The sequence below is a fragment of the Colletotrichum fioriniae genome, assembly GCF_027942845.1.
Source record: "Colletotrichum fioriniae strain IMI 355084 chromosome Unknown scaffold_1, whole genome shotgun sequence".
NCBI classification, from domain to species: domain Eukaryota; kingdom Fungi; phylum Ascomycota; class Sordariomycetes; order Glomerellales; family Glomerellaceae; genus Colletotrichum; species Colletotrichum fioriniae.
This window is the reverse complement of record NW_027076837.1, coordinates 3,967,340-3,980,245: the sequence shown is the minus strand read 5'-3', so window position 1 is coordinate 3,980,245 and position 12,906 is coordinate 3,967,340. Positions and strand designations below refer to the sequence as shown.

At 51.1% G+C, this 12,906-nt stretch overlaps 5 protein-coding genes across 5 annotated transcripts; 3 read left to right on the top strand and 2 right to left on the bottom strand.

Moving 5' to 3' along the window:
* Positions 1 to 161: 161 nt before the first annotated feature.
* N0V96_001000 (uncharacterized protein) lies at positions 162 to 1,208 on the top strand (the record flags this gene model as incomplete). Its single annotated transcript, XM_053195340.2, has 1 exon — positions 162 to 1,208. One exon carries the CDS (start codon positions 162 to 164, stop codon positions 1,206 to 1,208), a length of 1,047 nt encoding a protein of 348 aa, XP_053047310.1.
* Positions 1,209 to 1,715: 507 nt separating this feature from the next.
* On the bottom strand, positions 1,716 to 2,720 carry N0V96_000999 (uncharacterized protein; the record flags this gene model as incomplete). Its single annotated transcript, XM_065756097.1, has 3 exons — positions 1,716 to 2,266; positions 2,323 to 2,378; positions 2,443 to 2,720. 3 exons carry the CDS (start codon positions 2,718 to 2,720, stop codon positions 1,716 to 1,718), a joined length of 885 nt encoding a protein of 294 aa, XP_065615337.1.
* Positions 2,721 to 3,502: 782 nt separating this feature from the next.
* N0V96_000998 (uncharacterized protein) lies at positions 3,503 to 4,228 on the top strand (the record flags this gene model as incomplete). Its single annotated transcript, XM_065756096.1, has 2 exons — positions 3,503 to 3,573; positions 3,931 to 4,228. The coding sequence occupies 2 exons, from the start codon at positions 3,503 to 3,505 to the stop codon at positions 4,226 to 4,228; spliced, it is 369 nt and encodes a 122-aa protein (XP_065615336.1).
* A 5,607-nt stretch (positions 4,229 to 9,835) lies between these two features.
* N0V96_000997 (uncharacterized protein) lies at positions 9,836 to 10,508 on the top strand (the record flags this gene model as incomplete). The annotated part of the gene is made up of 2 exons (XM_053195342.1): positions 9,836 to 10,039; positions 10,101 to 10,508. The coding sequence occupies 2 exons, from the start codon at positions 9,836 to 9,838 to the stop codon at positions 10,506 to 10,508; spliced, it is 612 nt and encodes a 203-aa protein (XP_053047312.1).
* A 350-nt stretch (positions 10,509 to 10,858) lies between these two features.
* RSM19 (mitochondrial ribosomal small subunit component) lies at positions 10,859 to 11,318 on the bottom strand (the record flags this gene model as incomplete). The annotated part of the gene is made up of 4 exons (XM_065756095.1): positions 10,859 to 10,892; positions 10,947 to 11,126; positions 11,199 to 11,214; positions 11,276 to 11,318. The coding sequence occupies 4 exons, from the start codon at positions 11,316 to 11,318 to the stop codon at positions 10,859 to 10,861; spliced, it is 273 nt and encodes a 90-aa protein (XP_065615335.1).
* Positions 11,319 to 12,906: the final 1,588 nt, after the last annotated feature.

Here is a 12,906-nt window from a genome sequence, read left to right as displayed (position 1 = left end):
CCTCAACTCCACCGTCTGACGGTGAGGTGGTTCGCTATCGATCAATCTCGTCGCCCATCGAGGATTTAGCCCGCACCTATTTCATGACCGACTACATAGCAACCTCGCCATTTGATTATCTACCTAAACTCTGCCCTTATGGGCTAACAGGAAGCGATGCCATGTCCGCGTCGATACTGGCTGCAAGCTTTGCAAGTCTGTCGCTAAAGATATCGGATCCAAAACTCATGAAGCAGGCTAGAGTCCAATACGCCAGCGCACTATGCCAAACGAATCAAGCACTTAGCTCCCCGAAACTTGCCGTCGAGGATAGCACTCTAGCTGCCGTGCTTCTTCTGGGACTGTTCGAGGCCATCGTCTTTTCCGGACAGCAGTCTATGGATAGCTGGAATCAGCACACGCTTGGATCCGTAGAGTTGTTGCGCCTGCGTGGAAGTCGGCAATTTGAGACTGCCCTCGGCCGCAAGCTTTTTGTTCACTCTGCAAACAACATCCGCACGAGTTGCGCGCATAGCAAAACACCAGTCCCGACCCGATTCATAGCGCTATACGATAAAGCACAGCCGTATCTTGATCACAACGACCCTTTCCTCAAAGTCACCCCCGTTCTCGACAGGGTCGCCACTCTACGGTCAAGGATAGCCTATTTGGAGGACTCGGAGAGACATGAGATCCTTGTTGAAGCTCTTAGTTTGGACGCGGCGACAGCGAAGCTTGGGCAAGAAGTCTCGGCAGAATGGAGGTTCACGGCAAGGGACCCATATGAGAGGGCACCAATGACATACAAGGGAATGTCTTTTCGCTACCCTTCTCTTCGAGCGCTGCGGTACTGGAACTCTTTGAGAATCATTCGCATGTTTCTCAACGACCTTATTTGGATGCAAGCATCCTTGAGCCTCCTTCAGGGTCCCACATCAGCCACTGCGGACTACTTTGCCATGCAGGAGGCCGCGATGCGGAAAATGTCGACTCTGGTGATTGAGGTACTCGCCAGTTGTGGCGAGTATCTAGAAACCACCGAAGACCGATTCTCTGTTACGGCGAGATGCTTGATCTGGCCATTATCAGTCATTGCTGAGATTTCCATCACGCCCCCAGACGCTCGACGCTTCGCCCTCGACTGCCTGGACCGGCTGAGCCGCGACGGCCGTATTCCACGACCGATTGAAGTCGCAAACACAATGATGGGCCTTCAGGCTGACTGGTAAGTACTTATCTCACCTGTCAAACTGCTCGGACCATTCTTGTTGAGTTCTAGCCCAGGTTTTACATGTATCTGCTTGGATGAAACCTGTCAACACCTGTATGATTTCTAGTATTGGGCAGTGAATAACTCAACTCACACAAAAGTCAGATGAGCGTCAATTGGAAATACGCGTACAGTACCTAGACTTCAAATCCAACATGGCTAGAAGCCGTCGACAAGCCACAATTAGGCTGCAATCGGTTCGAATCTCGAGACTCTTACAATTCTTTTCCTGGGAGAACCACCATTCACTGGCACCTGTGTCAATAGTTGGGCCAGTGTCGACCCCCAATTGCCAATGTTGCGGGGAAGTAGCACTATGCACATTGCTGAGAAGCACAAATTGTACAGTTTCTTATCCTGGTAGGTGATATTCGAAGTCAAACAATTTTGAGGCAGGGTGAGATGAAGTTCACTAACTCTTGACTACAAGGTGTCGGCCGTGGATCCGAGGAGCCGAGAGCTTCTCTTAGTCCTGCCACTGGTGTCCATTCGCTCCATTTGTGCGCCCCTCAAATTGGTAGCGCTCCTCAAGCTTGAAGTACTTGTTGAAGCCGACCCCCTCACAAACCTCAGCATAAGATAGAATCGTCGGAGGCTTTCCAACAGTGAAGGAACCTTTGAGCGCCTCTAAAGCCTCGCGGATGCTCTTCAGCTTTGCGGCAACCAGAGTCCACGGATACGCAACTCCGCAATACCCGAGCTTACCCAGGTCTTGCGCAGACAAGTTCTCCGTCTTACCACCCTCGATAATGTTGGCAAAGACGGGGAAGTCGAGGTCCTTCCGAAGTCGTTCCATGGTCTCGCGATCGGGGAGCGCCTCAACAAAGACGGCATCCACTCCAATCTCAATCGCCTTTCGGGCTCTGGTGAGAGCTTCGTCGTATCCGTGGATGAGACTGTCGGTCCGGGCCATGATCCACATGTCCACCCCTTCGTCTCTGGCATCGACTGCGGCCTGCCATCGGGCATAAGCCTCACTTCTAGAGACCACGCTCTTGCCAGCAGTGTGGCCGCATCCTGCATAGCTGTTAGATCCAGTCTATTTCTTCATCACGGGGCATGACTGGCCATACTCTTTGGCCAAGATTGGTCCTCTATCATAATGCCAGCAGCTCCCGCGGCCGCAAAGCTGCACAAGCAATGTCAGCATGATCACCATATGTCTTCCTGGCTTAAGCGAAGATCAAGCTTACCCCTCAACGGTCCTCTTCACATTCATCGGCCCGCCGTATCCAGTATCACCGTCCACAAGGACGGGAACTTTGACTTCCCTGACAACTTCTTGAACCTTGGCAGCAACTTCCTGGAAAGCGATATACCCAGTATCTGGAAGGCCAAACGCTGAAGCCATGGCATATCCGGCAAGGAAGACTAGAGGGAAGCCGGCCTCTTCGCAAAGTCGTGAACTCAAAGCATCGTAACTGCAGACATGGGCAAGGATCTTGGATGGATCTTCATGCGCCTCTTGCATCATGGCTCGAATCTTGGTTGCCTGGAGTGAAGGAGTCTTTCCACGGCAGTTGTCTAATTTCACTATCGCTTTCTTGTCGCTTCTCTCGATGGTTGGGCCATTGCTTGCGTCGAATTGAAACGGGTAAGGAGTGGTGTTGACGATGGACTTCGACATGATTGACTGTGGGGATTCGCTTGGTATGGAAATCTCTGGTAGCCGGCAGGTTTTTGATATTTGTGCTGTTGTCAGACTTACATGAGCCTCATTGTCAAGCGATTCTCCTGACTTATATACACGAAGTTCTACGCTTCACCAACAACTATGCAGCATCTCCGAGAGCTCCGGTTCTCGGAGTCGAAGACTCGTAGCACCCACCTTCAATGTAATTTTCAAAGTCTCACAAGATTACAAGCAGCCTGTCTGGTACTCGAATTTATGCCGAAGGCTGATTGAACAGTGCCCCCCGGTGCGGAGAGGAGCAAAGTTCAGATGATGTCAGCGCAGACATCGACGACGGACCGACACGGATAGTCACGGACTGTCGCGGGCATTGGCGCTATATAGCGGATCGTAGCGGGGTTCCTCGGCAGTGGTTATCCTCGCTTCATCAAACCACCAGACCACCAGCATCAAGAGGAAGCACCTCTTTCTGTTTCCTGGATCATTCAATAGACGCATAGGGTAAGAGAAGATGACAAGCAAGACTTGATGAATGATTGAGATGTTTGGAGCTGACTTGTCCATCATCCAGTCGAATCTCTTTTCTCAACTCCAATGGTTCTTGCTTAACTTGACTCACCATGAGCGATGAGCCTCGAAATAAGTCCGCCGCAGGACCGACCTCGGTCGGATCACCACGATTTAAGCGGACGTATGTTGCTTGCGATACCTGTAGGTCTCGGAAAGTGAGGTGCATCATGGGAGATGAGCCCCCTTGCGCGAAATGCAGGCGTGAGCATCGCGACTGTCGGTTCGATCGACGTCCGAGAACCTCGAAACATAGGGATCCGCCAAGTTGGAAAAGCACGAGGACGAAGGCGTATGCTCCTACACCACAGCCTACTGGCGCCAGTCTATCCAAATCGCCGCAAGATGTTGATACACTAGTACAAGAAAGCATGTCACCTGCAGCCACTCCGTCTAGTAGAGCACTCACCCAAGACCCTGGAACGGGGTGGCGTCGAAGCTCTCTTCATGATAGTTCACTTTCAGAACGGGTTGTCTCCAGTCTTGTGACTGGCTCTAATGACGCTCTTGATGTGCTGTCCGACGCCGCAAATCTACTTCACCATGCTACAGTATCCCCATCCTCTGGTCCCCCTTCAGCACAACCAGCCCACGTCGCGCAAGATATCCCCGTCGCTGTGCCCGCTAGAGAACAGACTGGAGGTCAGATTGGTGTGGGCTTCATCATTCAGGCACTATCCGATCCTGGCGACGATACTCTCGATATGTGGGACAAGTGCAGATTTGTCAGACAGGGCTGGTTCACATCGCAAGAAGCCGTCACGTACATCGATCTGTAAGTTTCAACTCTTTGGGCCCCAGTGCAGCCAATTCTCACTGACGTCACCTAGCTTCTTCAAATACCTCTCTCCACTTTCTCCTGTCATCGTTGACCAGTTCCGGAACCACGATGCACACTCAAGCCTTGTTTACGAAGAATCCATGTTATGCTGCACTATCCTGATGATTTCATCTCGATTCTTCCTCTTGCCGGGAGCAGGTGGTATTTCCAGGAGTCATCTGATACACAATCGACTTTGGCAATTCTGTGAGCTAATGATCAAACGTATTATTTTGGGTCAAGAGAAGATTTCCACTGCTAAAATGAGAATAATCGGCACAATCGAGAGTCTGCTGCTCATCTCGGATTGGCACCCGCGAGCCATCCATTTCCCCCCTGATACAGAGGGATGGGATGCTTTGCTGATCGATCTGGATTATGACCGTCAAAACCGGAGGCGAACTAATGATGAGGAGCCCCTCCTTCGTTGGCGCAAGGATGTTTTTGAGCCTGCGAAAAGAGCGAGTAGGATGTCATGGATGCTCCTTGGCCTCGCTACGAATCTTGCCTATGAACTTGGAATATTATCAACCGACCAACGCGCAAACTATCTGGCGTCTAATGTTGCAGATTGTCGCAAGTTTCGAGCTCAAAAGCTCCTTTATGCCTACATGACACAAACCGCAACGAGACTGGGGTATAGCTCCGTCTTTCCAGAAGGTGTATCCATCGCAGCCTCACGATCCTCAATGAAAGACGTGAGCGATTCTTCACAGGTTTCATGGGCCTCATACATGGATGTCTACCTCGAGTTTACCCGTCTCTCGAAAGTAGCTTCATCAATGTTCTTCCAATCTGTGGAGCACTTGGAAGGCTTACTTCGGAGCGATGGCTACCCAGATCTATTGGATCATTTCCTGAGCTCTCTTTCCAACTGGAAGTCTTCATTTGATTTAGACTGCAAAGGTTCGTCATGTATTCATCCCAACAGTTCAGATGGCTAACATGAATGCGTCATCATAGCAGGGCTTCTAAGGATATCACTATCTATCGAGTACTATCACATCAGAGCTTGCATAGGTGCCATATCAATACAGGCAGTCGTACGAAGAGCTGCGACAGCCAGAGCGGATGGAATTGAAAAGGACAGTCTCGCCGGTTATATGACTGCCCAGGACGCTAAATTTCTGCAAGAAGTTGTGTCGGACAGCAGCGAAGTGCTACGCATTGCCACCCAGACGTCTTTCCAGTCACATCTTGCATACGCGCCAGCAAGTGTCAGAATCAGCGTGATATCTGCATCTGTCTTCTTGTTAAAGGCCCTTAGTCTCGGATCACCAGCCACAGATGCTCCCTCAGCCATACGGACGTTAGATCGATGTGTAACTGCGTTGGGACGGTACCCGCCAGACGACATGGATTTTGCACTAAGATACGCCCATCTCATTGAGAAACATACCCAATTCCTGAAGTCAAATCTCTTCTTTGTATCTGAACCACAGAGAGCGCTCAATGATATCCATGACAGCCTGAATGGATTTGGACTCGCGATGCCAGCTCTTCCGCCGGATCAAAGTACGAATGATGGCGTGTCCATGGATCAGAGCGGGATTTGGCGGGCTCTGCAATTTGACTCCAGCATTGCGCCTTTCAGTGACAACACAGATCAGCTCTACCAGGGGTTTGACATCGATTCACTAAACTTTCTGTGGAACCTCCCAGATATCAGTTAGAGGCACACGGCCAAATAGCTTCGTACGTAAACCATCCGTATGGGAATGTGTCAGTGATACTGGTTCTAGATCTCCGCACAGTCTTTCGTGTTAGCCTCCTGCAAGGCATCCGTGATTGTCCGCGTCAAGCCGTGTCAGTCCGTGGATGTCGGTTACATCATGCGAGTTGAGGGGTGTCCAAGATCGTCCGTCGCTTTATTGGCAGCGCATATCTCCTCCGCCCGTCTCAGTCCGCTGAACTCCGTCCAGCCATCGTATAGTCTTGATCACCTCAAACACCCCATCATTAACTTGTTTGATTTACACATCTTCGGTTAAGTATCCCGTAGATTTCTCCAAATGAGGTATGTCACGAAGACATACATTTGCACTAGCGGGTAGGTGTTCGCAGGATAATGCGGGGAAACCTGGGCTATCCGTTAGATAGGTAGTCTGGGATGTAGCTACTAAATTGAGACGCGTTCGGTATAAGAAGGGGGAGCATGAATTCTTTGGCAAGTCTTCGTGTTCCTCCAGTGATTATAGTGAGAGTCTGGAAGCTTTCCTTCCCTATCTTGGCAGGTATACCTTTTTGTTAACAAAAGTTCAACATGGCTACTTCTAAGCAGCCTGATCTTGAGGCGCACGAGCCTATATCTGCACCGAAAGTAGATGAAGTTGCCGTATGCCAGCATCTGGAGATGAGCGTGGCACCGAGATCGCACACAGGCACGCCGAAGACTGATTCGGCGGGAACTTGCGGGAGCATGAGCTCGGCCGAGAGAAGATTGGTGCGGAGACTGGACTGGATTATCTTACCAGTCCTTTGGATTATGGTTGGTACTCACGGTCTGGTGTTTCGAGCCTAATATGAATGCTGACTGCTGCACTATACTATCAGTATTGGTTCAAGTAAGCATCAGTAGGCGATATGTTCAACCAGTGACTCTCTCTGACTATCTTTGCGACAGTTACCTTGATCGAAACGCCATTACCGTTGCTCGTTTAGATGGCATCGAGAACGAGCTCAACCTGACGTCGACTGAGTACCAGACCTGTGTTTCCATACTTTTTGTTGGATATATCCTAGGACAAATTCCGAGTAGTGCGTCCTGATATCCCCTCTTGGGCTCTTATTCCAAGCAGAATCTGACAAAGACCAACAGACATGTTGATTACACGAGTCAGGCCCTCATGGTTCATGGCTTCAACTATGGCCCTTTGGTCAATAGTCAGCACGGTCACAGGTGTGACGAAAGATTTCAAAGGCCTGCTTTTGACTCGATTCTTCCTGGGCATCACGGAAGCGCCATTTTACCCCGGTGCTCTGTATCTACTCGGAATCTTTTACACCAGAAAGGAGATTGCAACTCGAATATCCATACTCTTCACGGCGAACATATGTGGCACTGCTTTTGCCGGTCTCATAGCCATAGGAGTATTCCAGATGGACCAGGTGGCTGGTTTGAGCGGATGGCGATGGTTGTTCATTCTTCAGGGTGTCATCAGCTTCATAATTTCGGTCTCATCGGCCTTTTTGTTGCCTGATCAACCGCTCGATACTCGCTGGCTCAGTGATGAGCAAAGGACGCTGGCACACTCCCGAGTCGCAGCTGATACAGTCCAACTTCAAGCGAACACCAGCACTTGGGCCGGTCTTTCCGAAGCCACTCGGGATCCACGTCTGTGGGTTCTGGTAGCTATGCAGCATTTGCATCTCAGCGCATCAGGATACAAGAACTTCTTCCCAACCATTGTCGAAACACTGGGCTTCGGCCGAAACGTTACGCTTGCCTTAACATGCCCCCCTTATATCATTTCCGGTATTGCAACCATAGCATGGGCTGCCAGCTCAGGTGAGGTCTCTAAGAAATCGTTCGTGCGTACTACTGACAACTATTGCCAGGTCACTTCAACGAAAGAGTCTGGCACGTTACCATTGCCAAAGCCGTCGCGGTAATTGGCTTCGTGCTAGCCTGTAGTACTCTGAATGTCGGTGCGAGGTACTTTGCCATGTGCACTTTTGCCAGCGGTGTCTACGCCTGTAACTCTATCATCCTCGGCTGGGTCTCAAGTACTTGTGGACAAACGAGGGAGAAGAAGGCAGTCTCCCTCGCGTTGGTTAACACCATCGCCACCATCGGTTCAATCTACACCCCAGTGAGTCACCGCCCCCTATCCAGCTTCAACAATTGCCCGGCAAACCCCCTGACTGCTCAAAGTATCTCTGGCCAGAATCAGATGCACCTCGATATACCACGGCTATGCTTTCAAGTGCTGCTTTCTCTGTGGCAGCCGCGATCATGGCTTGGGTCTTGAAATGGATGCTGGTGAAGGAGAACCGAAGACTGTCGCGTTCAGGTAACCATAGCACGCTTCTGTATAGTTACTAAAATTACACAGGATATTGTTCCTGAGTTGTCAGACATTGGAATCGAGGGGGCGTTGTTGTACACTAGAGATCATCAGCATGGGCGTGATGAGCGCTTCGAACAGCAAGGGGCAAGGAAGAACATAGGTCCAATACTGCCTCCATCGAAAAGTGATCATATACTGGATTGTTGATTCTTTAAGAATCTATCCAGGCTTCAATTACATATCCATCCAATGATTCATCCAACATTCAAAACATGTTGGGGCAGTTGCGACTGCAGAGGTTCTTGCAGTAGCCAACGTTATCTCCGCCCCAGCATACGCCAGGTCTTCTTTCGCACGCCGTTATGCAAGCTGTATACGCAAGTTCCCCTCAAGTCAAGTCTAAGTCGGGTATTGCGTGTTCACTTACAATCTGCCAAGCCACTGCTTGGGAGGCAAGAAGGCCGAAAAGAGCCAGAACTAAAGTTGATAAATAAAACTACGTTTTAGCAATTTCTGGATATTTAACTGGTTTGTTGGATTGAGATGGACTATATAGCGATTGATTTCGAGTAAGAAGAGATGTTGGGCTTTCATACTCTCTATTGTTGAGAAGGCGACCCATACTTACTCCTTGACAAACGTGAAGATGGAAATATCACCCCGTTGCCGATTGATAAGCCCGTCTTCCAAGCCTCCAACTAATGATCAATTTCGTAGAAGGACGGCCGACAAATACCTTCCGATGAACGAACTTCGGTATCAAAGATAACGACAACGCCCGAATCACTGCGCCCAGTTCCAGGCCTCCTATGCACATAATCGAGACGGGGATGCGATTCATATACCTAGCAAAGGTTCTTATATGAGATTTCATGTCGGCTGGGTTGACGAGCCATAGCGATCCCATACTGCGGCCTCTAGCAACATAATCCATTCACGATTATCGCTGTTGGCAGCGTTCCCTTGCACAGTATTTTGTAAGGTGGCTCTAAGGAATGATGCCAGAGTGATTGCGGTGCTACGAAGTCTTCAATATCAGGTGGCCATGATCTTGAATTTTATGATTGAGGGAGGTGCCAATTTATGAAGAGGGAACGAATGTGTCGGCCCGTCTTCACAATCAGTGAGTACGGCGTAGTTGGATGCTTAAAATGCCTTTCATTTGCCCGTAATATTAATGACTCCGTGACAGTCACCTTGAGGCCTCTAACACCATGATTGGCGTGGCACCCCTGTTGAAGCTTAAATAAGATGCTGGAACTCGAATGCACAGACCATACTCCCTATGTACGGATACGTACCTATTAGAGGTTGCTGACCTTGAATGTGGAGAACCGCAAAGGTGAGGAGGAGGTGAGGCCCGCTGCACACCTGAGGTGGACCGTGGGCTCAGCTGTTGGGCACGTGATATCGACGCCACTCCCGCGTCTCTCGCAAGGCGCCTGGACCTTACATCACCAGCCTCATCAGCCTTGTGGTACAACGCGCCTGTGACTCGACTTCATATTATCCGGCATTATCACCAACACCTCTGCTCTTCACTTGCCGCGATCACAATGTCGACCACCGCACCAGAGACTGCCGAACAGGTACCCACCGCTCCCAACACGCAAGAAACGACAACCGATGCCGCCGCCGCCCCAGTTGACGCCGCGGCTGTCCCCGAGGCAGTCGCGCCCGGCCCAGAGCCCAAGGCCATCACCCGCAAAGACATGTCTCTCCGCGAGTTCCTGACCAAGATGGACGACTACGCCCCCATTGTATGTCTCGAAACCAATCTGTAGGGAAATGAATATTGGCTGACAGCTTTCACCTGCTTAGATCCCCGACGCAGTCACAAACTACTACATGACCAAGGCCGGTCTCCCCCCACCACCGCAGACCGACCCGCGCCTGGCGCGCCTGCTCGCTCTCGCAACGCAAAAGTTCATTGCCGATATCTCTGCCGACGCATATCAGTACAGCCGCATCCGCGCCTCAAACTCCAACGCCAATAACCCCATGGGCAACCTCGGTGCCGCGGCGGGATTCCCCATCCCGGGCCAACCCACAGGACCAGCCGGCGCAAAGGACCAGAGTCGCGGAGGCCCTCTTGGTATCCAGAGACCAGGCTACGGCGGCGGTGGACAGGGCGGCAGCCAGAACAGGACCGTTCTTACCATGGAGGACCTTGGCATGGCAGTCGGCGAGTACGGAGTCAACGTCAAAAGAAGTGAATTTTATCGATAAGGGGGTTCGTCAGAGCAGCTTGGAGCTGCCATTTTTATTTTTATTTTTCGGGCTGGTGTACATATACCACGGCGTTGGACGGGCTTGGGTATGGCGTCAACGGGGGTTTACATGACAGGGAGGTCCGGCTTTGACGAGCACTACGTTAGAGGTGCTCGAAGTGTTATGATATGGACATCCATTCGGCTAGCAGAGGATCGTCAACGGCACAAGGCCCCAAATTCTTATGCTACAGTATATCGCTGGTATCTTGACAGTGTTGTACAAATGTTTCCTCCACTCCTTGACCCTGACGGAGACGCCATCCGCACGCTGATAAACTTTTGAAATCCCTAGACCATCGCCGCCTCTTACATCCTGGACCAGATGAAGGGTTTTCTCGTCCTGCCAACAATTAGCTCCAAGAACCTCAATATTCCAAGATCGATTCCAACGTACGGCGAGAATTCTCCCAGCTTGTGACCGACCATGTCTTCCGTAATCGTAACGTCAATGTATGCCTTGCCGTTGTAGACCTGGAACTTGAGGCCGACAAAGTTGGGCAGGATCGTCGCGGAACGGGCTTGCGTCCGGATGGGCACAACCTTCTGTCCGGGGGCGGGGCGCACGATGGGGAGACTGTTTGCGTCAATGTTAGATTTGAAAGTGGTTCGATCGAGGGGTGTTCGCATAGGGGGAGGGAGCCCTTACGGGACGATGTGAGGTCCTAGAAAAGAGCTGTCAGTTCACCACCACCTTCATTTCAGCATAACATATTCGAAACTTACCTTTCCACACGGATCGCTTCAGGAGGTGTCGTGTTGGCTGCATTTTGGCGACTCCTTTTGCGATATTCTGGGATTGGTATCTACTTCCACCTCCAAGTCACTTCTGGGCTGTCGCGATGACACGCGGGAAGAATTTCCGAGCTTCCAGAATTTGGCTGGGTCACGTGAATGACCGATGCTCCGTGCTTCGGACCCGACGTCAGAGTGTCGGCTTAGCTAATCACGGCTCATTGGACTCAGCGGTAACTTCTGTGCATCTCGACCAACGTCACTGATGGGCGTAACTTGAGCTACCGCAGTAAAGCTACTGAATTCAGTCCTGTAAATTCTTTCCTCTATCTGAACTCTCCAAATGATTGCAAGTCTGGCATGAAGCTATCAATGTTGCAACGTTGAAGAGGGCTTTCGAATTGTAGCCTTTGTACTATTTTATTCGGCATCTCAGCGCACGCTCGGACGGCCGTTCCACGCTGTTTCAGACGGCAATGGCGACGGTAAAGCAGAGTGTGCAGAGCTATCAGTCAACTTGTTTCCTGAACCGCGAACTCTGTTGAAACGACTCAGTCCAAACTTTGTCAGTATTGCTGTGACCCAAGGGTCTCCCTGCTGGCCGATAATTCCCAAAGTCTACATACTGAGAGAGAGGTCCGCTGGCCATAAGTTTAACGATTCTAGCTTGAACGGCTTATTCCTCTGATCTCATGTCGCTCTTATCACGTCATTGCACTCTAAGCCTACCTCTCCTTTCTCTTCCAGCCGTCTCCTTGAACAGCCACATCCTCTATATGTAACCTTCTCGCGCCGTCGTCCCGAGTTCGCGGCTCAGTTTGGCCCCCTCGCAGCCCTCAAGTCCCATCTTGATGATCAATGTGGGGTTTGGCGATCCCTTAATTCCAGGTGCTATACCAGTGACCACGCGGAGGGAATTCCCCCGGCGACTTGAAACAGCCAACTTTATTCCCCCCCTTTGGGACCAACGACACCTCAAAGCCTGTTAGCGAGCCGCGAGTTCGACTTGTCAGTCTCTTTCTGCCTATGTACTGTTGCGTCGCACTTTGCTTTTCTTGTCTCTCATGCCGGCACTTGTCACCCGCGGGAAATTTGCGCAAATACCGGAGCATGTCACCCTCCGCCACTCGACTACCTGCCAGATTATCCCAGGCCCCCTTTCGATGATGATGCCGTCTATCCAAACAACTTCAGACTAGACCTGCGCGCAATCTAACCCAGGCGGCAAACAAAAAAGCTTCCCAACTGTAGGACAGTACGAAGCAGCCGCATTCCTCGGCACTCTCGGCATCAACGTAACCATGAACCACAGTTTGGAGCCTGCAAGGTCCCAGGAGGTCCAGCACGACCAGCACTAGGAGGTCCAGGTCCCGAGATCGTGCTCTTCCCTACCGGGGACTACCCCACACGGCACATCATCCATGCCAAGCAGGCTTAGTTTGGTGAGGCTCGCCGCTTCCACGGGCTCCAGAGTGTCCAGACTAGACTTTGAGAAGCAAAGTGACCGGCCCCCCCTCGTTGATTGCGTTCCCTCTTTTCCCACAAATCGTGTGGTGTTTTGCCATTATACATGGGACGGAGCAAGGGACTCCGTCACGATGTTGTAGGGGGGTGGCCTGGTA